Source organism: Primulina eburnea, chromosome 11, assembly GCF_022965805.1.
Source record: "Primulina eburnea isolate SZY01 chromosome 11, ASM2296580v1, whole genome shotgun sequence".
Classification (NCBI taxonomy): Eukaryota; Viridiplantae; Streptophyta; class Magnoliopsida; order Lamiales; family Gesneriaceae; genus Primulina; species Primulina eburnea.
This window is the reverse complement of record NC_133111.1, coordinates 40,039,394-40,057,230: the sequence shown is the minus strand read 5'-3', so window position 1 is coordinate 40,057,230 and position 17,837 is coordinate 40,039,394. Positions and strand designations below refer to the sequence as shown.

At 32.8% G+C, this 17,837-nt stretch overlaps 2 protein-coding genes and 1 long non-coding RNA gene across 5 annotated transcripts; all 3 read right to left on the bottom strand.

The window, feature by feature from the left end:
- Nucleotides 1-255: 255 nt before the first annotated feature.
- Nucleotides 256-3,655, bottom strand: LOC140806015 (beta-1,3-galactosyltransferase 7-like). Of its 2 annotated transcripts, XM_073162444.1 has the most exons (11): nucleotides 3,220-3,653; nucleotides 2,387-2,483; nucleotides 2,221-2,282; nucleotides 1,785-1,996; nucleotides 1,651-1,714; nucleotides 1,495-1,567; nucleotides 1,293-1,413; nucleotides 1,114-1,201; nucleotides 897-1,022; nucleotides 674-783; nucleotides 256-559 (listed from the first exon to the last, which is right to left on the bottom strand). In XM_073162444.1, the coding sequence occupies exons 1-11, from the start codon at nucleotides 3,345-3,347 to the stop codon at nucleotides 411-413; spliced, it is 1,230 nt and encodes a 409-aa protein (XP_073018545.1). In that variant the 5' UTR covers nucleotides 3,348-3,653; the 3' UTR covers nucleotides 256-410. The 2 variants fall into 2 exon arrangements, with proteins under 2 accessions (XP_073018545.1, XP_073018546.1); XM_073162445.1 differs by lacking the exons at nucleotides 2,221-2,282; nucleotides 2,387-2,483 and having other exon boundaries at nucleotides 3,220-3,655.
- A 3,278-nt stretch (nucleotides 3,656-6,933) lies between these two features.
- LOC140805274 (E3 ubiquitin ligase BIG BROTHER-related-like) lies at nucleotides 6,934-8,603 on the bottom strand. Its single transcript, XM_073161529.1, has 7 exons — nucleotides 8,492-8,603; nucleotides 8,267-8,396; nucleotides 8,136-8,188; nucleotides 7,831-7,875; nucleotides 7,460-7,578; nucleotides 7,177-7,285; nucleotides 6,934-7,091 (listed from the first exon to the last, which is right to left on the bottom strand). Exons 1-7 carry the CDS (start codon nucleotides 8,549-8,551, stop codon nucleotides 7,014-7,016), a joined length of 594 nt encoding a protein of 197 aa, XP_073017630.1. The 5' UTR covers nucleotides 8,552-8,603; the 3' UTR covers nucleotides 6,934-7,013.
- Nucleotides 8,604-9,503: 900 nt separating this feature from the next.
- Nucleotides 9,504-10,984, bottom strand: LOC140805063 (uncharacterized). Of its 2 annotated transcripts, XR_012112259.1 has the most exons (4): nucleotides 10,822-10,984; nucleotides 10,206-10,505; nucleotides 9,946-10,121; nucleotides 9,504-9,839 (listed from the first exon to the last, which is right to left on the bottom strand). It is a non-coding gene; the product is annotated as an uncharacterized lncRNA (long non-coding RNA). The 2 variants fall into 2 exon arrangements; XR_012112258.1 differs by having other exon boundaries at nucleotides 9,504-10,121.
- Nucleotides 10,985-17,837: the final 6,853 nt, after the last annotated feature.

The window sequence follows — 17,837 nt, the reverse complement described above, 5'->3', positions numbered from 1 at the left end:
TCAATGATCCATGGTCAGCAATAACATTTAGTTTATAACGATTTGGAGAATTTTTTTATCTTTGAGACAGATCATCTGAGTCGATAATGGTGTAAAACTATACACTAAATTGGAATATATAGAGTGAAAACATGAAGTAATCATCATGTTGATGAGGTTTTTTAACTTAACTATACCCTGTAATCCTACTCCCTTTCGGTCGAACACGAGCATCTGGTTCGAAAGCTCATCTAACTTTAATTTTAACCTTTCTTGGTCAAAAAACGTTTAGATATACAGAAGACATGTTATCCACCATCTTCAAGCGTCCATCTTAATTTCCATGTCAATAGTATGACAAATGGTTTCCAGGAAACAGAAAGAACGAGATTGTCGACCGTAGTCCCTTTTTCATCGTGTAGCTGCTAAAACTAGACGAGGGCATTCCAAAGAGTGGCAGTATCTTCACCACACTTGGCGTGAACATCCTTTATTCTTTCCACGGACTTGCAAATTCCACTGCAGCTCCAATCAAATGATGCTACACACATATTACCTGCTTGTGCTCTCCATTCGCATTCTGCGCAGAGAATAAAAATAAAGTTATCAAAAATCGATTTCGCTCAATATATGTAGCATCAGTATTTAAATACGGAAACAAAGCAGAATTAAGGAGCGTAGAGAATTTCTATACCAGGTGGTGTTCCGCAACAGAAGTTGTGGTCGTCAACATGATCGACTTCAAGACCAATAAACCAAGCGCCAAGTGATACATCCTCGTTAGCGTATTTATGAAGAATGGGTCTGAAATTACATCCGAAGCGTAAATAATGGTTACTCGAAATGTTGTTAATAGCCTTTGAAGCAGTTTATGGATTAACCATCTTTATCAGATTGGAGCTTTTATTGTTTCTTACTGATTCATGGAGATATATTGTGCAAGTTCCTTAGAAATGGCGTAAATCTGCCCAGTTGCATGTCGAAAATACCTATTTCCCTCCTCTCCAAACTTCCAATACTCTGGTTCATGGTACTTCACATTTCTACAAAAGAGAATCACAGGTGAGCAGTGGAAAAAACTATGAATCAAGGTAACCAGGTTAGTTCAAGACAAAAATTAGTAGCAGCATTTACTTCTGATAAAGAACTGGCCCTGATTTCATACATCCTATGTATACTCGGGGCTTGGCACGGTGACGTACCAGAGTTGCAGCTAGCGTTCCTGCAATATGAGAAACAACATACTCTGATCAACCTGAAAAGAAACAAAGTTACGTACTTTTGTTGCCTGTAGATGAAAAAGGCGTATGCACCTAAATTTACATGAACATCATCATCCACTTTGACATAGAACTCAGCATCCCATCTTTTCACAGCAGTGGAAAAGAATGCCTTTGTTTTTGCTGATAATTCATGATATCCTTCCACATGTTCCTTCAAGACAGAAAATTCATCAATAATGAAATGAGAAACAGTGGGGCGGGCGAATGATGTCTTTATTCTACTTGCTCATACAAGTCTGAGGAAGTCCTTATGTTGTGCATCCTCTGAGGCAATTGCACGGTCTAGAATGCTGTTGGATGTTGAGCTGAACAAAACACAAATATTATTTAACATAGAGACATGCATAGAAAACGACATAATGTCCAAGTATTTGATGAAAATATTAACCTGTGTCCGATCATGAAACGGACAACGATACCCTTTTCTTGCTCAAGTTTAAGTAGACTCCTGCCTAATCAGACAACTTCGTTAATTTTTAGCAAAAATACATCATTAACGAAGAACAGTATAGGAAATCACACCTCTAGGCATCCATGTTTCTCTAACAGAATCACGCCTCTTTCTGCTGCTAAATGCCGTGTTTATACCTACGACCATGAAGGCTTTCTTCCTAGTTAAAGTACTGTCAGGAAAGATATCAACGGCTGTAAAATTCTCAAAGTTTTCAGTCGTGTGGGAGTTCTTAGTCGACGGCAACTTCAAACGTAGTTTAGCTATAGAATTGTCCAAAGATCTGTCAAGAAAATTCACATCACCATAACATCGAAATGCCATGAATTAAAAGTAGCTTCAGAAATTTATATAACCTTTTACATCAGCTTTATTTCTCAATAAAACCAACCTTCTAAGATTTATAAGATTAGTTTTTTAATAGTGGGACGTTTTACATTGATGTTCTCCATTAAGTACACAAAACATGCTTAACTTTCGTTAGGAAATGTGATGCAAATCACTCACTCAATTGCTCCATTGGCTTTGTTTAACTCTCCCACCACATCTTCCTTTTCCAGAGGCAGTTTCTACCATTCCAAACCACCAAAAAAATTACAGATACGCACAAAGTAGCAATCAATCTTTTTGAGCATGAATTTTATTTGAGTAAGAGTGGTGCCATGAAATAAACCTTATTAGTTGCACTGTCCTCAGATGTTAATTCAAAATCGACTGAACCCCTTCTCGCATGAATAATCTGATCGTTTGGTTCAGTAGGAACCAGGATTCTACAGTCAAATGATCCCAAGCACAGGGTCAGAGCAAGAAAATCAGCAAATTTACAACAACAAAAAAAAGTTATATATTCAACACTTCTCGAATAATTAATAAAAAAGATCTTTTTTCCAAAAAATCATTTGGAGATTATGTACCGCCATATAGCTGACCGGCGAATATTAGCAAAACGCTTCTTTCTTCCATATTTTAGACATTAGCTCCATAAAACAATATATTACTGCTGAAACACAAGAATCGCAATTGTGTAGAACTTTTCATTTTTTGAATGGAATTGGAATGGAATAGGATCAAGATCAAATCTTATTCTATCACCTGCTAAAGCTGAATAATACTATATCAATTACCATAATTTCAAGTTCCAGACAAACCAGTATACTTGATGTTCGAATATGTAATGTTCTACTAAGGGTAAAGATTGGATCTTTTAAAAATAAGTACACATGAAATTTGGATACATGAGCCTGCCCAACCCTTCTAGGCTTCACCAACTCTTTAACCCGAATAACTCGGGGATTCGAACGAGGGCAGTGACAGAAAAATTCAAACTGACCCAGTCAACTTGCCTAACTTGAATATGATCTCATGAATATTTCAATTCCATTACATGAATGGTAATATATGAACCACGCAGATAACATTAAATTTGAGCCCAAAGAACACAAAATCAACAACATATTCGAATTTCAATTCAAACCAAGATTCATTATTTGTCTACAGATTCAAAACCTGTTGCTAAAAAGAACTCCAAGACCAAAGCTGATGATGATGCAGAGGATCAAAATCCATTCAAAAGACACTTTCCCCCGGCCGTTCCTGTTCCTCATCCTGATTCTTGATTCTTCAAAACTCGTCATCACAAATAAACCCTTCAAGCAGCCCAAGTGAACCCATCAATCATCTTCAAATCATATATATATATATATATATATATATATATATATATATATATATATGCAAATACGGGCAGGATTTACTAAGTTTGATGTCAATTATTGAACTGATTTTTGTCTTTGCAGCATAATGTTTGACGGGTATGCGGATTTTATGCTAGAATTGAGAGAATTAGGAAATTAAATTGGTTAGATTCTTCCATTAGGTTGTTAATAATGGAGAGTTATTTCCATGCACGACTTTGAGTTGCCGAACCGGACAAGACTCCGGTCAAGTTCTTTGAATGGAGGGTTGAAATGGCCAAACTCGTTGAATTTATTCGTAGACGAGATTCCAACGGCAACCAGGGGTAAAATTGTCAGTTCACATAACGAATTCATAATTTTTTGTTCTTAATTAATAAGTAATTTTTTTGAGAAATTAAATCTTTGAATCAAAAGATTTCATAAGTTTTATTGCCTTGTATGTAATTTCTAGATAATTTATTACATTATTAAAAATATAATTGTGAGATGTTAATGAAAAGAGAATTTAAGAATTTTGAAATAATTTAGTTTGTGATATCTTCTCTTTTTTTTTTTGTCTAAATTAATTATATACTATACAATGATTCTTTTAAATATCATAACTTGATGTATTACAATATTTTATTTTTGAGTGAATGATGGGCTATAATATTACTATTAACGTGAGATGTTTCATTAAATAAAAAGCAATTCAAAATATTAAGATTTCAAAACAGTATAGTATTAATAATTTATAAAATTATGAGATGGATATTTAATAGGAGAAATAAAATATTTAAAAAATTATAGAGTTTAGATACATTAATTATAGTGGAACATGCATATAATTTGGGGGGTGTTTGGTTATGTGTTTGACAAATTTGCCATTATTTATATTGAGCCGTTGAGGTCATGGAGCCATAGTTGCTCACATGAGAAAAATAGTTGACATGTTGAGTTTGAACTGTTATATTATTTATAAGATTAGTATTTAACCCGTGCGATGCACGGGATGATATTATTAAAAATTAGTGAAAAATGAATAGATATTTAAATTTTTAAAAATAATACAATTATAAAAAATAAAAATAAAAACTATTTTTTCACTAATGTTAAAAATTTTCTTATATACAACGCATATCGATTAATTTTTTTGGATAATAATCTCTATCATATATCAAAATTTTAGATCGTGTTAGCCTAAGACAATAACATGATGTTTATCATGTTTAGTGTATTGATATCGGCCATCAACCTCAATACATATTTAATTATTTACTTTTCGAGAAGTTATATATTATTATTTTTTAAAAAAGTAATAAGAAAATATTTTTAAATCACATTCAATAAAATTAATAAAAAATATTTTTTTAAAAATTCAGTAATTTCGTCTAAATCCACATTCACAAACAATTTTGTGACATGACACATGTTTGACACATTTAAATGATAACAATAATTTTTTCATCAATATCTTTATCCAAATGTGTTGTGATTTAATTTACAAAATCTCTTCGTACTATACACAACAGCCTATTACTCCGAAAGAAAAATGAAACATTTTATCATAAGTAGATTATGTATAAATCAGAAAAGTTATTTTATTAACATTTATTATGTGTATTCCAAAATAATGTCAACAAATTTTAAAAAGTGTCTTCTAATAAGATATTTGCTTTCTTTAGAATTGGTTTAATCATTTCCATTACGGGATATTATACTATCATGTATCCGTGAACTTTGTAATATAAAAGAAAATTATCTCATCAGTAATAAATAATTAAAATTTTGTATAAATAGAATAATAATATTTTTTATTTCTTGATCATGAAAGATAGATTTCAGACTCAATGTCTCGTTGTTTTCATATGTAGGTATTTCATAACAACGAATAAATCTAAATTTAAACGAACATTACATCTTGAAAGGATTCAACTCATATATGGTGCTGAAAAGAAGATCCATTTCAGAATTAAATTTTGGAATAGATAAATTTAATAAGATAAATTTTAATAAAATTGGTTTATAATATAATATACAATATTGCATTATTTATAATTTAAAATTCAAATAAGACATCTCAAGGGATAAAAAGTATACATTGGATGCTTTTGACAGAATTATAACATACATTAATAACTCTTTCAAATTATGAAAATCTCGAATTGCATGCATTGAGTGTCAAACATTTCTGATTATTGAGAGTAATATACATGTGTATTGAAAGTAATTTAATGACCATTTGAAATTCTTTTGAATCTATTTCTTTTAATTTTCTTGTGCTATCTTATTTGAATTTTTAAGAAGACAAATCAAGATATACAATATACATATGATTTTGGAAGAAAACTACAATGCAATAATTCTTTAAAATTAAGGTAATTTCGAAATAATATGTATTTGAGATAAAAAATTTATGATTATTAAATAGTACATTAATGTCCATTGGAATATTTTGTTGTAATGATAATTTTTAACACTCAACCAATTTTATTTTTAGAAAATTTAAATAAACTAATTAAATAAAGTATTTCTTTTTTAGTAAGTATTTTGAGAAATAAATTACTTAAAATAGCAAAATTTATTTTTGGATGATTTACTTCATAAGTGATACTGAACATTGCAATCATTTTTATTTTAAATTTATTTATATAGTTTTTACTTAAACTGATTGATATAATTAATGAAAAAAAATTTAATATAGTTTACTTTTTCAATATAGTTTAGTTTTAATTTGAGTAAAAAAATAAAAAAATATTTAATACATAAATTACATTTGAATTAATATAAAAATTAATTAAATTCAAAATTGAATTAAATGAATTGATATAATCAATGCAAACAATAATTGAAGTGATCATTTATTGCAGGGCACATATTTCAATGTTGATGATAAATCTTTCCTTTTATAGAAATGACATTTTGGCGGGAAATTACTATTTTTGGCAAAAACTCTGCTTTTATATATATATAGATTTGAATTATATCGTAATCGTTAGTTATAATTTTGTATATATTTATAGTCTGAAAAGTCCGATTATAATTCTGATATGGGCTCAAAGATAATTTAATTTTTCGTTTTATTCAAGAACGGAATATTTTATGAAAGGGTTAATACAATGTTTTGATCCATAAATTAGCATTTTTGAGTTTCAGTTCACTGACTTTTCAATTTTGGTCTCGATATATTAACTTATCATATTTGGCTATTTTGGTCAATTTTCTTCCGGAGTTGTCAATTTTTGCCTAAAAACTGACTAGACTTGGATATAACGTGATATCTTAGTGGAAATGTAACGAAATAAATCAAGAAATCCTCAATTTTTAAGTTGCACCAGCTTCATGCATTGCCTAATCAGCTTTTTCCAACAAAAATTGACCACTCAGAGAGAAAACTCAAATATGAAAAGATTATGTATCGAGACAAAAAATTGAAAAATTAGTAGACTGAAACCAAAAAATTGTAAAATGACTGGACCAACCCATTTAATTTATGAAAATATTGAAAAATTTATGCGAATTACTTGCGTAAAAAAATGTAATAACTAATAATTTAGAACATATAATTTGCACTAAAATTTCAACTATTATACAAATAAATTTGAACGAAGCTGCACAAAATAATTACCCTATTTTTTTATTCAAATTACTACTATTGGCCATTTCAGCAGTTGAAACCTCTTTCCCACATACGGGGCAAATCTGCAAATAAAATATATTAATATAATTTGAATTTAGAAACCATAATGCTATTAAATAAAAAAAAATATAATAAAATTAAATCTACCTTCTTAATCTGAAGCCACTGGGTTATACAATCGGAATGGTATGGATGGTCACATTGTAGAGTGACTATTTTTTCCCCTTCTTCATACTCAACTTGGCATATCACACACCTATATATATATCGCCTCGATAAAAATTTCAAATTCGACCCGAATTAATAATCAAAATTAAATTTGGTAGTGTTATGTCGTATAAATAATAGGCGAAAATTATAAATTTTCTTTTTATTACTATGTAGAAAAAATAATAGAATTAGGAAAAATGGCATAGATTAGAATGAATACCTGTCAATTAGCAAATTGGTAGTAGATTGACATGTTAATGGATTCAAATGTTTACTGATTTCAGCTTCTGATATTCCTTTGCTCTCTGCTCCAACCATTTCCCCAAGAGCAATCAATTCCTGTTTAAAAATTACATGTTCATTTATCATATCATGCATATTAATATAGGATCGAATGATTGTTGTTTAAACCAAAACTATAATTATTAGTATTCGTAAAACCTAATTATTTTAAACCGTATAATAGCAAAAAGAAAAAAAAAATTACGTTTCAATCGCTTTCCAGACAGACACAATTATTGCTTCTCGACAATCAATTAAAATTATAGATATATGTTAATTAAAATTAGCGTCAGTTTTGATTTTATTTACCTCATATGATAATTCATCTGGATCAATATCATCTTCCTCCATTTCCTATACATGTTACAGCACATATATTTATTATAGGTCAGAATGTTTCCCATTACAGAAATTTGTGAAGGAAAAATATTAATTCATAATATAATTTTTTAGAGGTCGCAAACATTAACTAAAATACGCGATCGAGTCTCGATTTTTCGATTGAATCGAAGTAAATCGCCATTAATGGATTGAAAAGAACTTGATCAAATTAAAAATAATTAATAAGTTTAATCAAATAATGAGCCTAAGTTGATAGAAAAATAGAATGAAACCTCATGGTAGTCGAAGTCATACTGATCCTCATCCACAAACCCTAATTCTTCAGCTGCAATAATCACAAACCAGATTAAATAACTATTTCCATTTTTTTAAAAAAAATTATACCATTAATTGTATTACTTACATTGGATCTCACTATATAAAAATTCATCTTCACTAAGCTCAAGATCTTCATCAGTCGATAGGTCGGAAGAACTCGTCTCGTCCTCGTCGGTTTCACTTTCTACCATGGATATCATCTCATTTGTTCTTTCCTAGATCAGAAATCAAGAAAACCAATCACTTAATATAATGATGCAATTTTGATCAGATAAGAAAATCTTGAATAGTAAAATACTAAATAAAAAACCTCTTCGAGTTCGTCGTCTAAGGTCGCGCTTCTCGCTCGTTTCCTTCTTTCCTCGTCCATTGTCGTGTCGAGGTATTAGTCTGTGAGAAGCTAAATGTCGAGCAAAGGGAAATAATAGTAAGATTGTATATGAATGGTGTGTTAGAGTTAAGGCAAACTTTTGTTCAAAGAAAAGTAATCCTAAAACATTCCGTATTCATCTCAACATTCCGATATTCCAGGCCTCTCAATTTTGGGTACATCATCGACCTTTTTTGCCTTTTAGATTTAGATTAGATAAATAAAAAAAAGGGTCGGGTTTTTTATTTTGTGGATCGGAATAAATCGAATTCCGAACGTCAATTTTTATATAATTCGTCTGTTAAATTTAGTCAAGTTAGAATGTATGAGTAGTTTGAAGGGTATTTGTTTGATTAAATTAATGATTGTGGGTTTCTATGTTAATTGTGGTGTATTAAAAAAACACAAAAACCGAAAGATCTCACGGGTCAATTTTGTGAGATGTATTTCTTATTTGAGTTACTCATTAAAAAATATTAATTATTATTTTAAATATAGACATAATTGACATGTTTTATGGATAAAGATCCGTGAAACCGTCTCACAAAAATACGACTTGTGAGACCGTCTCACACAAGTTTTTGTCAAAAAATAAATATGTTTTAGATTAAGACTTAAACATAACTCAATCTCAAAATTTAGCTTAAAAGAGTAGAATTGTCCAATTTCATATATACAACTATCAAAGATTTAATCAATCAGATGTAAGACATTTAACATAAAATTATTTTTAATAAACAAATAGTTAAATGGGCTGACCGATATTATAACTGAATTTCTAAATTAATCGAACAGAATTTTCAACTTATTTCGGTTGGGTTCGGGTCGGTCGGTTTAATTGAATTTATGTTCACCCCTAGGTAGAGTTAGAATAATAATATAATTAGCTTTTCAAAATATAAGATAGTATAAAAGAGTAGTGGATTTAACAAATTAACAATTTTATTGACCCTTTTCACTCTTTTCATGTTGTGTCCTATTGCTTTCAAAATCTTTCAGCCCTTTTTCATTTGGAAAACCATTATTCCTGGATTACTTAATTGATTCAGCAACTTCTGCTAGCTTAATGAAATAATCTTTCTCCAATGCTCTTAACCCCTTCAGCCTCTCATTCTACTACCATACTGGAACCATTTATCTCAAGCCTGGACAATATATATCGTCATACTTTTAAACTTTCACACTGCTAGCGATTTTATTGATATGATAAACATGCTTCATCTCGGCGTTAACAAGTAATCGATCAACGCCTGGCCAGTTTCTGATACATCCAGACACAGGAGAACACCTTGATAGAAGCGTACATCGCGAGTAATATTCATTTAGAACACAAACATGATTTTGCTTGTGTTATTTTTGAAAATTTGGATGCACTACCTAGTTAATAAACATACCATGTCGTTTACTATATCAGAAGTATCACAAGAAAATCCTCCACTAAGAGATAGTTTACTCCTGCTAGGATATCCCTAGAGGCTAGAGGGTTCCTTGTTCTCTCCAGTTTCATCAACTGGTTTTTCCGAGGGAATTGATGAGTATCACTTTTAGGTGTCATTTCCACTGTGTGTTTCTGCATCAGCAAAAAATAATGTCAACGGTGGTTAATTTGAAGGGGAAAACTTGAGTTATGTTCATCAAGATGATGAAATCCTACGCAAGATAAATTATATCAGACTGGTCGACTTTCGATATGCTAAAGCCCCACTCTCTTTGGCAGCGGAGAGTTCCAAGGCCGGTTTCTGATCTCTGAGTGGCATTCTTGATTGTTCTAAACATTTGTGTGCATTAGCTCACTACATGTCGAATTTACGGACTGTACTGTGTGGGAAGATATGGAACAACTTAATTGAAATTTGAAGCACCTATCTCTTCAGTAAGATCATCCCATTTGAATTTACTCTCAAGTGTTTGATATCCCAAAGGACATAACAGAATGCTGGCCTTTTCCTGCCACCTGAAGCAGAGTATGAAAGTGTCAATCATAAAGTAATGCTCCTAATACAAGAATAATTAAATTTATAAGAAATCATCAAACTGAATTGATTCCTATAGAAACACATGATTCCCTTTTGGGAAAAATAGCTAGGGAAAGATAACACTATCACGCATGGAAAAAATAAATGGTTCTCTTTCATGTAAAGAAATCAAGAACAGCTACAGCATTGATCAGTGCAGGATACCGTTCGCGATCAGATACGGTAGTCTTGCAAGTTACAACCACAATGCAACAACAGCATAGAGAGCAACAATTAAAAAGAGTTGCAGCATACCAATTTGTTCACCATTTAAGATTTTTCCTCTTAGGCTCTTAGCGACACCTTTCTCAGTGAACTCAACCCACCTGCAGCGAAAAAGGCGTAAAAACTTCACTGATTTTAAGACCTGCATCAGAAGGAGGGGGGAAAGTAGAAAACCATACGAAGTAACAAAGAAGCATCCTAGTTTAAGGATGTTGTGAAAGGAATATTTTATTCCTTTATTATTTTGTTAAATTGATAATATCAGTTTAAGATTTTGCTTTTCTAGATTAAAAAAATTTTATTTGATTTATTTTTAGATTATCAAATCTTGCTTGATTTATTTCTAAATGATAATATTATGTATAGATATTATATGATTTGTTTTAATACGATTTTTATCTCCAAGATATTTTATCTTTGTTTAAAAGGTTTTTATATCTAATGAAATCTTTTTTCTATATTTTGTAGGACTCTTTTATGGGAAGATATTTAGGTCAAGCATTAGATATAAATATGGAGTGCCTTGTAGCCGTCATGTGTGTGGGATAGAGGAGAGAGTTGGAGAGTCGAAGCTTTTCGTGTGAGTCTTTTGATGTGACTCTTTCGTGAGGTCGGTAGAAGAGCGCATACACAGACGAAAAATACAAAAGCCGAACCTATATTTTGTTGAGGCGTTTTTGTGTGATCGTGTGATCAATTTGCTGTGGAGAGGATCTGCTGGAGGTTTTCGGGAGTGCACACACGGAGTTCAGATTGTGAAGAGTTTGTGTGATTGATTCACTGTTATACCGTGTTGCCGATTGGTGTTGCCAACACTCAAGAACAACACTGACGCAGAGTGTTGATCGAAGAGTGGTTTCGTTTGGTTTTAAGCAACACACTTTTTTTATTTAATGCATCTAGTTTTTATGTGGTGTGTTTTGATGCATTTTTAATTCCTTGGAGTGTCAAGGAATTTTGTTTTGTTTTCTCACTAGTATTGTTTTTGGTGTAAACGATTTACATAATTTTCTAGTGAATTTTTTGCCATGAGGGATCACACAAGTATTCGTACTTGTGCATAATTTAAATCTAGAGTTAATTTATTAAAGTTATATTTGTGTGTTAAATACTTAATTCCGCTGCCATGTTGTGTACAGTGTTGACAACACCGGACACAACACTAACTTCTGATACACACATAATATTATTTTAATTTATTTCCTGTACAACAATTCTTTACAAGTGGTATCAGAGCCAACGCTTGATACACTAAGTGATTGATTCTGATTTATTGTTGTTTTTTTTTTCAGGAAATTTAACAGAATCCCGATGGACATATTATCCAAGAACACTGCTGTTTTGAAGGAAAAATGCTGGCTGCAAGTCAACCCACACGGTGTTGCCGCTGGTGTTGCATCACCCGGCCGCAACACCACTTCAAAATCCTTGTGTCTCAATGCTAAATCTCACAATGACTCAGGTAATCATGAAATACAGGATACTGATTCTGAGGAACTCACCTTTGAAAGTGTGCAGGCTATGTATGAAGAGTTGTATGTTGATTGGCTTAAAAGAAACGAGACAAATTCAATTCTTTCAAAAGAAAATGTTGAGTTAAAAGGCAATTTGTCGCGACTCGAAGTCTTGTTGAATAGAAGAGATCTTGAATTGTGCAAAGTCAAGGATGAGCTTGAGAAGGCCTCAAAGACTATTGGAAAATTCAACTCAAGTTCGTCAAAACTTGACTCAATGTTAACAATGGGAAAGGATGGCAGAACTGGTCTTGGATATGTTGAAAGCGCATATGAACATGGTGAATCTTCCAACTCCGGATCAAAACCAACTGTGTTTGTAAAGGGAATTAAAGACAATTCTGTCCCTTTAATGGTGAACCCTCCTATGGAGAATCTGGCAATCTCAAAGCTAGCATCGGAACAAAGGCCGAAACAAAATAGAGCTTCTTCCTCTCCTTTGAAAGTTGATCCTCCAGTGAAGATATCACAAATCAAGAAACCAGTGTCAACTTCCAAACCAAAGCAAAGAAAGCGACATTTTATTTGCCACTACTGCTATAAGCCTGGGCACATCAGACCCTTCTGCTACAAACTAAGAAACGACTACCTGAATTGGAAATCAAATCGGGTGTTGCCCACAGTGTTGTCCAACACCAGGCGCAACACCGTAGTCAAGAAATCTTCCACAGGGAAAGTTTGGGTACCTAAAAATGTTATTCATTGCAATATCATTTATACTTCTTTAAAAACTAACATTGCAGGTGCATGGTACTTTGACAGTGGGTGCTCACACCACATGACAGGATCTAAAGCACGCCTCACGGATTATGTTGAAGTAAAAAGTGGGTGTGTAACCTATGGTGGTGGTGCCAAAGGAAGAATTGTAGGCAAAGGAACCCTGAATGTTGATGGGCTTCCTGAACTTCACAATGTTCTACATGTTGAAGGACTTAACTCAAACTTAATAAGCATAAGTCAACTTTGTGATGATGATTTACATGTTAAGTTCAATAAAAATAATTGTGAAGTTTTTAATGATTCCAATGTTTGTGTAATGTCAGGTACTCGTTCCGCTGAAAATTGCTATCAATTGGGAGAAGGTGATGATTGCCGAAGTGCCAAGGTGAGTGATTTAGACATATGGCATCAAAAACTGGGACACGTGAGTATCAATTCCTTGAAGAATCTGCGTAAGTTTGATGCTGTGAGAGGTATGCCCAATTTAAATTTAGGTGTTGTGTATGTCTGTGGTCCATGCCAGAAGAGTAAACAAACCCGTGTTGCGCACCCGGTGTTGCAACACTTTGGGACAACACAGTGCCTTGAACTTTTGCATATGGATGTACTCGGTCCAATGGATGTTGAGAGTTTGGGTGGTAAGAAATATTCGTTTGTTTGTGTTGATGATTTTTCACATTTTACTTGGGTAAGTTTTCTTAGAGAAAAATCGGATACATTTGATGCTTTTAAGAAGTTGCATGCTAGGATAACAAATCTGTATGATATGAGGGTGGTTAAAATAAGAACCGATCATGGTGAGGAGTTTGAAAATTCTCATTTTGTTTTTTTGTGTCATAAGAAAGGTATCATTCATGAATATTCATCTCCGAAGACCCCTCAAAAATTCGGCATAGCTGAAAGGAAAAATCGAACCCTCCTAGAAATGGCTCGGGTCATGCTTAGTTCTAAGAATGTGTTAAAATGTTTTTGGGCCGAAGCTTTAAATACGGCATGTCACATTTCCAACCGTGTTTATTTAAGGAGTGGTTCTACAATGACCTCATATGAGATTATCATGGGAAGAAAACCAAACCTCAAAAATTTTCATATTTTTGGATGTGTAGGTTATGTGTTGAATGATAGAGATCATCTAGCTAAATTTGATTCAAAAAGTGTTAAATGTCTCTTTCTTGGATACTCTACTAATGGTCGTGCTTATCGTGTATTTAATCTGAGAACTAGGACTACAATGGAATCAATTAACGTTGTGTTTGATGGTCTTGCAGATCTGACAGTTAAAACATCGGAGGCTGATGTAGAAGAATGGCTGGAGATAAGTGAGGCAATGACCAGAAACAGTGTTGAGCCTGGTGTTGAGACCAGTGAGGCAACACCAAGCACAACACCGCCTCTGAACCGAACAGAAACTGTGGATAATGATAACAATGATAATGATGATGTGGTGATTAATTGTGAAAGAGAAATTCCCAGCAAGATTCAGAAGAATCATCCATCATCACAAATCATTGGTGAATTACATGATGGTGTGCAAACAAGAAACCAAGAAAAGGTGGACTACCGCAAAATGATTGGTTTAATATGCATGAGCTCCACGTTTTCCCAGGTAAGTCACTCGTGTTTTGTATCTCAAATTGAACCCAACAATAATAATGATGGTACATTGTGTCAACTCAAGTGCTATAGACATTTCTAAGAATCATGTTCAACACACTCGAACAAAACACATAGATATAAGGCGTCACTTTATTCGAGATTTGGTTGAAAAAGGCATAATTCGACTGGAATTTGTTAGGACTGAGAATCAACTGACTGATATATTCACGAAACCTTTGGATTTTTGAGAGATTTTCCAATCTTTGGAAATCTCTCAGCATGTGTGTACTTTAAACATTTGTTCAGTGTTGTCCAAGGTATTGCCAACACCAGAGACAACATCCGTTTGTGCATGACTATTTTTAGGATGTTAGGCATACTGCATAATCATAATCATCTTATTTATTTTTGTAATGACTGAACAATGAAGGCAAATTTCTGAAAGGTACCATCTGATTGTTCATACTTCCAATCGTATGTTGAGAAATAGTTTTTGCTCAAATCCAAGGCATTGAGTAGTTGAGGATATTCATGAAAATCATGATCTTGTCTAAAGTGAAAAGATGACTTGGAAAATGTAAGCAAAAGGAGAAAAACAGAAAAGAGGTAAATAAAAAAAAAAATTGTTTAGAAGAAAATGGAAAAAGCTACCTAGAGGAGTCCATTGAAGACCGTTCTTCTAGTGTGGGAGCTACCACTTCTAAGTAAAAAGTAATGGAAAAAGCTACCTAGGGGAGTCCATTGAAGACCGTTCTTCTAGTGTGGGAGCTACCATTTCTGAATCAAAATAAAATTTTATGGAAGTTTGACTAAAACTCAGTGGTGTTGCCAGGAGGTGTTGCCAACACCAAGTTCAGACACTGCACAATTTTTACACTGCCTGACATTTCGATAATTCATCATATTGGAGGCATATTTAGGACATGCATATTGATGTTTGTTTCGTGAATTCATCATGTATAGTGACATATCAGTATTGACTTATGACGGTTGATGAAAACCTTGATTACCTAAATTTTGAATTTATGTGACTACTTGTGTCAGTGGGTTATAATCGATGTGGGTTTCACTGGATATTCTTTTGAAATTGTCATAACATGAGTTTGAATCAATTTTACTGTTTGTTTTTGGGATAGAACCGTAATTAGTGTTTTTGGTAAATTTCATAAATATTACCTTTACCATGTGGATTTTTTTGGTGCTGAATGATTGAATCAATTTTTTGTGTAAGAGTAAATATGTTTTGCTGTCGTTAAATGCCTTTAATTACTCTTGCTTATTTTCACTTACTCTCGCATCTTTCCTTACTCTCGTGATTTCTTTGAGGTTTTTTCTGTGCTCAACTCCTGATATATCTTTATAATTTTCTCTCACGTTCTACATATAACTGAGTATAATCTGCTTTTGGAAGTTGGCTTACATTCTGGCCAAAAAGGGGGAGAAGGAGAACCAAAAATGACATGGTTCTATGGATGGTGCTGAAGCATCTCGAGTTGCTGAGACTCTGTCTGTAATGTTGTTTGTGGGTTGCTCTTATATCTGTTTGCTTGATTATTGAATCTTTCTTTCGTATGTCTTCTTATGTTTTCAGGTGTTCTAACGATGGTGTTGACAACACTGTCAACAACACCAGTGCTCTAACATGTCTAATTCAGGGGGAGACGAACTTTGACTCAGGGGGAGACATACTCAAATGCAGGGGGAGCTTAATGACGGTGATGCTTACCAAGATTATCATTTTTGGATGTTTTGTCCAGAAAAGCAAAAAGGGGAGATTGAAAGGAATATTTTATTCCTTTATTATTTTGTTAAATTGATAATATCAGTTTAAGATTTTGCCTTTCTAGACTAAAAAGATTTTATTTGATTTATTTCTAGATTATCAAATCTTGCTTGATTTATTTCTAAATGATAATATTATGTATAGATATTATATGATTTGTTTTAATACGATTTTTATCTCCAAGATATTTTATCTTTGTTTAAAAGGTTTTTATATCTAATGAAATCTTCTTTTTATATTTTGTAGGACTCTTTTATGGGAAGATATTTAGGTCAAGCATTAGATATAAATATGGAGTGCCTTGTAGCCGTCATGTGTGTGGGATAGAGGAGAGAGTTGGAGAGTCGAAGCTTTTCGTGTGAGTCTTTTGATGTGACTCTTTCGTGAGGTCGGTAGAAGAGCGCATACACAGACGAAAAATACAAAAGCCGAACCTATATTTTGTTGAGGCGTTTTTGTGTGATCGTGTGATCAATTTGCTGTGGAGAGGATCTGCTGGAGGTTTTCGGGAGTGCACACACGGAGTTCAGATTGTGAAGAGTTTGTGTGATTGATTCACTGTTATACCGTGTTGCCGATTGGTGTTGCCAACACTCAAGAACAACACTGACGCAGAGTGTTGATCGAAGAGTGGTTTCGTTTGGTTTTAAGCAACACACTTTTTTTATTTAATGCATCTAGTTTTATGTGGTGTGTTTTGATGCATTTTTAATTCCTTGGAGTGTCAAGGAATTTTGTTTTGTTTTCTCACTAGTATTGTTTTTGGTGTAAACGATTTACATAATTTTCTAGTGAATTTTTTACCATGAGGCATCGCACAAGTATTCGTACTTGTGCATAATTTAAATCTAGAGTTAATTTATTAAAGTTATATTTGTGTGTTAAATACTTAATTCCGCTGTCATGTTGTGTACAGTGTTGACAACACCGGACACAACACTAACTTCTGATACACACATAATATTATTTTAATTTATTTCCTGTACAACAATTCCTTACATGTTGAATATAACAAAAGTAAACTACAGAGACATTTGGGCACTAAACATGCCCCTCTGAGAATTCTTGTCCTCGGAATCCACCGGACTTTTTACGACGGACTTGTGCAGCAGGATCTGCAAGTAAAGACTAGCTAATATATAGCAGTCTCAGTCTGGTAAAAAATTTCGAATACCTTTCTTGCTTGACATAGATAGCATTTTATTAACTAAAACATATACCATTCTATAAAATCTGCAGTTGGTAAAAAAAAGTAACTAAAACATGTAGCCCAAAAACTCCCTTTTGAATCAATAATTTCTCCATCCATTTCTTCTGAAAAACTAAGATACTTCGGATCCATATGAGGAGGTACGTACCCTACTTAAATAGAAAACTCCCCGCCTTTTCGGCTTAATTCCTTCATCAAGCTCTTCAATTCTTCCTTTTGTTTT

Coding starts and splice junctions, on each gene's coding strand:
- LOC140805274 (XM_073161529.1), bottom strand. CDS start 8,551: ATGGACGAGGAAAGAAGGAAACGAGCGAGAAGCGCGACCTTAGACGAC. Junction 8,397..8,491: donor TAGACGACGAACTCGAAGAG/GTTTTTTATTTA, acceptor TTTCTGATCTAG/GAAAGAACAAATGAGATGAT. Junction 7,876..8,135: donor ATGACTTCGACTACCATGAG/GTTTCATTCTAT, acceptor TAACATGTATAG/GAAATGGAGGAAGATGATAT.
- LOC140806015 (XM_073162444.1), bottom strand. CDS start 3,347: ATGACGAGTTTTGAAGAATCAAGAATCAGGATGAGGAACAGGAACGGC. Junction 1,202..1,292: donor TGATGTTCATGTAAATTTAG/GTGCATACGCCT, acceptor CTCATATTGCAG/GAACGCTAGCTGCAACTCTG. Junction 560..673: donor CTGTTGCGGAACACCACCTG/GTATAGAAATTC, acceptor TTCTCTGCGCAG/AATGCGAATGGAGAGCACAA.